This window comes from Pseudophryne corroboree, chromosome 1, assembly GCF_028390025.1.
Source record: "Pseudophryne corroboree isolate aPseCor3 chromosome 1, aPseCor3.hap2, whole genome shotgun sequence".
In the NCBI taxonomy this organism is placed as follows: domain Eukaryota; kingdom Metazoa; phylum Chordata; class Amphibia; order Anura; family Myobatrachidae; genus Pseudophryne; species Pseudophryne corroboree.
Genome location: NC_086444.1, coordinates 526,491,155 through 526,499,271, shown reverse-complemented (window position 1 = coordinate 526,499,271; position 8,117 = coordinate 526,491,155). Strand labels below are relative to the sequence as shown.

Genomic DNA, 8,117 nt, shown 5'->3' with positions numbered 1-8,117 from the left:
GTGGGTAGGGTACCACAAAGTAAAATGTTACAGTAAAATGTCTTCTGGTCGGAACCAGAGCAACTGCTGTAACTGGATGCAGTACTTACAATATTTTTTAATTAAATAAAGATGAGCCATCTCTATTTACAGGGCCACAAGTAAGGGGGGCACTATGGGTGCGCACTCCCCAGATCTGAGTGTAAGATTTAAAAAAATTTTTTTTTTTTTTAAATGCAGGAAACTTGTGGTGCATCAGTAGCATGCCATGGAGGGGGAAGAAGTACAGTAAACTCAAAAGATAACTCTCGTAATTTGAAATGCCACACTTGTATATCTGTGTAAAAAGTAGCATTTACAGTTTTCACATTAAATCTATATGCCTCAGCTTGACCAGTGTAATACTGCTACAGTGGTCCATTTCAGAAGCGCCCTCTGCAAACACCTGCACAGCATCAGGCAAAAGTACAAAATATCATGCCAGGCAAAAGTACAAAATAAGCAAGACACAATATTGTCAGATATCTTTATTAGTTCAGACCAAGCCAGTACCATTGAGAACAATCTTGATAGCTAGTGTTTAGCTTATGGTGTATAAGGTGGAGGCCGAGTCTCTGCAGAGATCTTCTCATATGCAGGAGGGGCACCAGGTATCTGCAAAAAGAAAGAAAAAAAAATTGAGATAAGCAGTTTTCATTTTTACCTTAGATTTGTTATCCCAATTATCTAATGCCAACTACAGCTGAAATGTTGGCACCAGAACACTGTCCTTGGGAGGTTGGGATATTGCATACAAAAGCTTGTGATAGCTGTCAAGGTATTTAGCCAAAAGAAAGGAAACTGAACACCGAGTTGTCAACTTAGGCTGTGATTAGTTATTGTATTGCAAATCGAACCATACTGCAGTCTTGGACCAGGATTTTCTGAATCCAAATTATTGAATATGTCTAACAGTAAAACCACAAGTAAATCTGGCCATACAAGCTGGATCAAACAGACTTAGGGGGAGATGTACTAAGTAGTTATAGAAGTGGAGAAGTGAGCCAGTGAGGAAGTTGCCCATGGCAACCAATCAGCATTGATGTAACATTCATAATTTGCATACTATAAAAGTATACAGAGCAGCTGTATACTGGCCATAGGACCCATCGGTAAGACTTCTAGTGAGACCAATTGTCAGCCAGGTGATTTACTTTCCCCCCCTCCTTTTACATTACAAAAAAAAAACCACACACCATGTATGGCAAAGGTTCTCAAACTCGGTCCTCGGGAGCCCACACAGTGCATGTTTTGCAGGTAACCCAGCAGGTGCACAGGTGTATTAATTACTCACTGACACATTTTAAAAGGTCCACAGGTGGAGCTAATTATTTCACTTGCGATTCTGTGAGGAGACCTGCAAAACATGCACCGTGTGGGCCCCCGAAGACAGAGTTTGAGAACCTCTGATGTATGGGAAAGCCCACGGTTATTTGGTGGCACCAAGATATTAAGGACAAAACTGAAGCTGCCCTGCCTCTACCCACTGTAGACAAGCAGTGGCTGAAATGGGGTTGCCCCCAGTAATGATGCATTTACTTGACAGGTAGCCCCCTGGCAACTGTCATAGCAAGCAGAGCAGCCGGGCCAGGAGCTCTTTCACTACCACCATTACCCATGACTCCCATGTATGCGAGACGTACTTGAGAGCTCAACGCTGGGCTAAATGGAGAGGCAAGTGTCAATGCTCACTCCTTGTGCTGTAAGTGGATATAAGCCGTCGGTATATGGCAGGTAGTTTGCGTAGTGCGAGAGCTCCTTTGGCATACCACTCACACACTCCTGTCCTCCTTACCAACTTTCAGAGTGATGCAGAGGGGCTTGCTGGGGACCTAAACCTGGTCTGCTTTATGCTACACTTTGTCCCTTTGGGGTTGACCCCCTTGTCTGTTAGTTTTAGATAGTTTGGGTTTTTTTTTTTTGTTTTTTTTTTTTTGTTTTTTAAATGTGGGAGTTGAAAATTGTCCATTAATGGTACTAAAGGATTTTCACCAGCCCGCAGGGGACCATAGGAACGTCTGGATAATATCACACAGGAGCAGCCATAGTTAGAGCAATTGTGCTTGTTTTCTCCTCTTCATCAATATAATCAGTGGGCTCTAGTGGACTTCACCGAGGACGCTCGGTGTCATTAGCCCAAGAGAGGTAATTATACACATCTTCACAATTGCTAATTTATTTGCTACCGGGACTTCCACGATCTGATAGCTTTTAAGTGTATGTTGCCTCTGCACTTATAAGAGAGCCTGCAGACTATTTAGTACTTACACAAAGATTAAAATCCTTGGAGTGATATAATTCTAGTGAGCAGTTACAATAACTATTTTTTTTAACAGTGTTACCAATTTCTATTGCACTGATTCAACAATTTTAGATACTATAATAACAAATTTATCTGTGGACACCGTCTTGTTTACTGAAAATATGCCTAGTTCTTTCAGAGTATATACAAATTTATAACTTTAAAAAAGTGTCATCTTAATAAAAAAATAAAAAAAATTATATCAATTTTGCTCGTCAGCTCTCCACAAATATGTTCCACCAATAACACCATAAGCGCAGCCTTTTTCTTTTCTTTTTATGTATGTATGTATGTATGTATGTATGTATGTATGTATGTATGTATTTATAAAATAAACCGCCATTTACCATATTGGTCAAGGTGCTGTAATCCTGTAATGGCACTTTACACTCCCCTGTCTCTCGTGATGTGCCAAACATCGACTGGATTGCAAATGGATTCAAGTAGCGACTCTAAAATAAAACAATCCAAATTTTTTAAAAAGCAATGTAAATGCAAGTACTTGTCAGAAGTTATGGGCAACATTTTATCGCAAGTCCTTTCTTACCCCAACTACTTTGTAGCCACTTCGCTTCTTAAAGTACCAGCAGCCAATTATTAGAATAAGGGCAGCTAATACAGCAAGAACAACAATGCCAGCAGTCCTAGAAAGAAACACAACTGTAGTAATATAACCAGAAGAAACAACAAAAAATTATATATACACTTACATATACATGCATGTGACTCAATAACAGGCATTATGGCTGTTTTATCTACAGCTCCAGTCACCATACCACTTAAAGATGTCCATGCAATAGTCCCAGCGCAGTAAATGCATGCACTGGGTCTTTGAACATCAGCGGACATAAGTATATCCTACTCACTAGAGCGGCGACTGTGTTTAACATAACATAGAGTACTGCTTGCAAGTAAGCAAAGCCCTTTATGATGTGGCCAAAAGTGAAATGATACTTTACACAGTGCTTGTCTGATGGAGTCCTACAAGCCCTTTTTGATCTCGTTACTTTTTTCACTCATGCCCCCATTTATCAAAAATTTTTAAGCTAATTAACGTTACCGCTCTCCGTGCTTTACTTGTATTCAGCAATGAAGCTGCCGCTGGTGAGTGGTAATATAAAAACACCTGTCAGTGCTGTTTTTCAAGCCCAACAGCGCTGACGAATGCTCTCTGTGGCATCCCTAACTACTGCGCATGCACCATTGTATGCACATTCCCAGCACATGCGCAGTAGTAATTTCCAGGCGCCGTGGTCATGTCAGGACTGCATGCCGAATGGGTGGAGCTGTGTCCATAGAAACCAGTCAGCCAGGGGATCACGCTGGATAAACACTGCCGCAGCAGAAAATTAGTTTGCAGCCGGGAAACTACCAGAGGCGTAACAAGGGTAGGGTGAGTGGGGCGCGTGCCCTGGGCACCTTGGCAGGCCCAGGAGCGGGGGGCGCCGCCGGCAGCCAGGGCATCATGCCCTGCTCGCCCCCGTCACGCCGAAATGCGAGGGGAGGAGAGCGCTGCGTCTCTCCCTCACCGCCGCTGCCAGCACTAGCAGCGCTGCGTGTGTCCGGTCTCCGGCGTTAACCATCAGAGCTTGCAGACTGGCTCCTGATTGGCTGCCGGTCCGCGAGCTCTGATTGGCTAGCGAACCGGCGCCACACAGCCACCGGAGACCTGGAGCGGTGAGGGGAAGGAGAGGCGCTGCGCTCTCCTCCCCTCACATATCAACAAGTCAAGCGGTGAGTGACCGGGGGGGTGGCACAGTGGGGCAATGTATCCGGCACCGAGTAGGGCAATGTATCCGGCACCGAGTGGGTCATTTTCAGTGGCCACACCCCTTCTGGTGTGTGCGACTGCGCCCATTTTTTCGACGCACGCCTTCGGCGCGCGCACATGCTTCTTTTGGTGTTTTTTTTTTGTTTTGTTTTTTTGGGGGGGGGGGGGGGGGGGGAGCCATTTTCCATCTTGCCCTGGATTCCGAAAATCCTAGCTACGCCTCTGGAAACTACGGTAGTTGATAAATGGGGAGCATACATTTTAAACAGTATAAAAGAGAATACTGCATGTGTGTTTAAGGGTGATAGACTTTAAAGCCATACTACACCCCTTAATAGGGAACTTAACCATGTTACACTTCAACGTGGCTGTGAAGCAGCAACGACTAGCAGGAGATTATGGTTATGTGCAAGGGCGTAGCTACCATAGATGCAGGCAGTGCAGCTGCTATAGGGCCCAGATTTGAGAGGGACCCACCTTCCCTGTCAACGTTACATGTGTTGTATACATTTTTCGCCATTGGATGGTACATGGGGGCCCTTTCAAACTTTTACCTTGGTATGCCCCTGGACCTGCTCATTGTTGTGTGGTATAAAATGAACTGGAGGGCATGTTATACAATATGAACCGGAGCACTAATGCCGCCAATATGAACGGGGAGCACTATATATAATAATGTGAATTGGGGGTACTGTGCGGCATAATGTGTACTGGCAGCTGTGAAATGTGACTTAGGGTGAACTTAATCACTACTACGATTCATAAATGAAACTAGGGCACAACATTAAATAAGGCTCTACTATGGTTCAGTAAATGAACTAGGGCACTATTATAGGGCATAACATTAACAACTGCTGCAGAGAAGTGTCTCTCTAGAGCACAGGTTCTCAAACGCTGTCCTCAGGACCCCACACACTGCATGTTTTGCAGGTCTCCTCAAAGAATTGCAAGTGAAATAATTAGCTCCACCTGTGGACCTTTTAAAATGTGTCAGTGGGTAATTAATACACCTGTGCACCTGCTGGGTTACCTGCAAAACATGCACTGTGTGGGGTTCTGAGGACTGAGTTTGAGAACCACTGCTCTAGAAGCATGGGGACAGGGGCCCCTTTCAAAACATTGCTATGGCGCCCACAAAGTTCTGGCTACGCCCCTGATTATGGAGAGACATGGTCAAAAGGTCACCACATGAAAGGCAGACATGAATTTTTAATGGGTTTTTTTTGGTGTGAAAATGTTGCTTGCAGCAGGTGGACCCCAGTTAATTAGTGCACCACTTCAGGCAAGGTGCCTTCCTCTGCTTGGCAAAGGTTACTATTCCCAAATTTAATTCACGTGGATGATAAAGTATGAAAAAGTCCTGAAAATGAAAAAAATATTCTCCCCCAAAAAACACAAATCATCATGTCGACCTTTTGACCATATGGTGTAAACTACCGACTTGTCGGCCCATCATCCAGATACTGAAGATTACTGCATGCATAGCAGTGTTGCAAACCGTATCACATTAAAAACTAGGGTGGTATTCATGTGACCAGCGGTCAGGAGACCGACCATCACATGACCTCCTCCAGCATCCCGACCCCTCACTATCCCAATGGTCGGCATGCCAACCAACAGCGACTATTTACACTCGTGGGTGTCCACGACACCCATAGAGTGGGAATAGAACCCGTGGCAACTGCAGGTCGCCACCGAGCCTGCAGCGTGGCAAACCCGCAAGGGGCTTGCTGCACTCGCCCCTCCCCGCTGGGATCCGGCATCTGTATGTTGACCGGCGGTCTGGTCAGCCATACTACACCCTAAAAACTCTGCATGCAGCAAATGATATCTAGCATACCAATAAAAGGTCTTTGCTGAGAGTTGTTCATGCAGATGGAGGAAATAAAAACTACTAAGTTGCATGCTTGTTGGAATGAGAAGAGATACACGGGCAGCGTTAGTAACATCTTACACCCACAATAAGGTTGCGGAGGACACGGTTTAGAACATGAAGGACACTTACCCCTCGGAGCTGAGCCCGTAGGTTGGCCGGCCTCTGCTGTCTGCCCCTAGGGTATGCGATGAGCCAGATCGGGGCATTTTTTTTCCGAACTCGCACAACCAGCTTTTACTAAAGCGCAAATAGAGAGCGTTATCCGGCAGCATGACACCAGCCCTGAGTGTACACTCCCGAGTGAGCCGGCGCCCGCTGCTATATAGCCAGCTTCCCAATCATTACCCCACCTACACCTGATCACCATTATCACGCTGTAACCACTAGTTCTAGGGAAACTCATCACTTGTATTTGGGAATAAGTAAAAGGAGTATACATAACAAGCTAAACCACGTGTTTATAGGCTTGTATCAGTGGTCGCTTTCAAATCGTGCATGGAAAACCAATAACTCACATTCATTTACATGACACCTGGTGCAGAAAATGGATCTAAGCGATCAAGAAAGTTTACCGAATGAAAAGTTTGTTTGCTAATTGCTATGTATAAAGGCACGTGATCTGTTACAAATCGAATTAACCACGTCACATTGTTGGAACATATTAATAAAACGTTTATTGTTTAAAATTGACTAAGCCTAGATTTTATATTGGTACAGCGACTTCAAAGACAAATTGCATAAGTGTTTATATTTGTGGATAATATGGTGCATACAATAATTGACCAAAATGATCTAAATTAGATTATTAAGAATAACACAACACGCAGTCTGGACTTACCTCGCAATGGAGGGCTCTCTGGTGTGTGAATGCAGTGGTTGCTTTTCTCTCATAACCATTTGTGTCTGGGTCTTATGACTATCACGGGTTCAACACTCAAGAAACCTTTTGATTTGTTTTAATGAGCATGAAGGCTTGAGCAATCCATCCCTACTGTGCAAAATCACATGCACATTCCCTTAAGGGGAGAGTACTTTTAGCAAAGAAAGTAGTGAATGGCACAAATTCATCAACGCAAAAAAAAGTGCTGACGTATTTCTAACAAATTCAACAATTTGCAGAACTACACTGGTAAATGTTCAGAAATACTTCAGTAACATTACATTAAACATGGGTTCATAAAGTTCATAAACCATGGGCGGGATGTAATATAGGAAAAATGCGGTAAAACCCCCATTTCGGGGGTTTTACCGCATTTTCAAATGTACTAAGACCCCACCGCCGGTTTTTCGCCGTCCAGGGTATCGCAATCTCTGGATGGCGATACCCTATAGAAGCCTATGGGCTTCTTATCGCCGACCGCCGCAACACGCAGCCTCCGCCGTCCCCACCGCAGACGCCGATCCCCCTTCCCCCCGGCATTCCTCCAGGCTGCCCTGGTCCCGGAAGGTAGTCTCCTCCTCCCCCTAGCAACGCATCCAGAGGTCCTTCCGGCTGCAGGGGGAAGGAGGAGGCACCGGGGGCAGCCTGCTGCTACTTCCCGGCGTGGGAGAAGTGTGGAGACCCCTGGGAGGTGACGGAGACCCCCCGCAGACCACCTCACAGGTATCGCAGGGGGCCTCTGTCACCGCATTGCGGTATTGATCGCATATGTTAGTACATATGCGATCAACATCGCTGCGATGCGCGGCGAGGGGCGGCGATGTATCTTAATACATCCCGCCCCATGTGTTGGAAAAAGATAGTAGGGTTATTAGATGTTTTGTGTACAAGGTATAGCATACCTCCCAACTGTCCTGATTTTCTGGGACTGTCCCGCTGTCCCACGCACGGGCCCCAGTGTCCCGTGGTGGGGAGCAGCTGGGAGGCTCCTGTCACTGCTGCTCTGCTTAGCAGAGCAGCGGTGAATAGATGCTGTGCGCATGCACACAGCGTCTATTCACGAGTGACAGGGAGAGGGGGCATGCCAGCAGCTCACAGCGCTGGCATGCCCCCTCAGTGACGGAGAAGGGAGGCGTGACTTTCAATCGCAGCATCACAGTGAAGCCACGCCCCTTTTCCGAGGCCACACTCCCTTTTCAGGAGCACTTCAATAGTTAAGAATGTTGGGAGGTATGGTATAGGGGTCTATGTACGAAAGCCTTGGAGGGAG

The 8,117-nt window shown here is 45.7% G+C and overlaps 1 protein-coding gene across 1 annotated transcript; it reads right to left on the bottom strand.

The window, feature by feature from the left end:
* Positions 1 to 491: 491 nt before the first annotated feature.
* On the bottom strand, positions 492 to 6,910 carry MLANA (melan-A). Its single transcript, XM_063913991.1, has 5 exons — positions 6,806 to 6,910; positions 6,097 to 6,204; positions 2,868 to 2,964; positions 2,668 to 2,772; positions 492 to 633 (listed from the first exon to the last, which is right to left on the bottom strand). The coding sequence occupies exons 1-5, from the start codon at positions 6,862 to 6,864 to the stop codon at positions 565 to 567; spliced, it is 438 nt and encodes a 145-aa protein (XP_063770061.1). The 5' UTR covers positions 6,865 to 6,910; the 3' UTR covers positions 492 to 564.
* Positions 6,911 to 8,117: the final 1,207 nt, after the last annotated feature.

Bases quoted from the DNA above. Each gene is read 5' to 3' on its own strand.
- MLANA (XM_063913991.1), bottom strand. From the start codon at position 6,864: ATGGTTATGAGAGAAAAGCAACCACTGCATTCACACACCAGAGAGCCC. The intron at 2,773-2,867 runs GTAAGAAAGGAC...GTTTTATTTTAG, and splicing joins GTGGCTACAAAGTAGTTGGG to AGTCGCTACTTGAATCCATT. The intron at 634-2,667 runs GTAAATGGCGGT...TTCTTTTTGCAG, and splicing joins ACAGCACCTTGACCAATATG to ATACCTGGTGCCCCTCCTGC.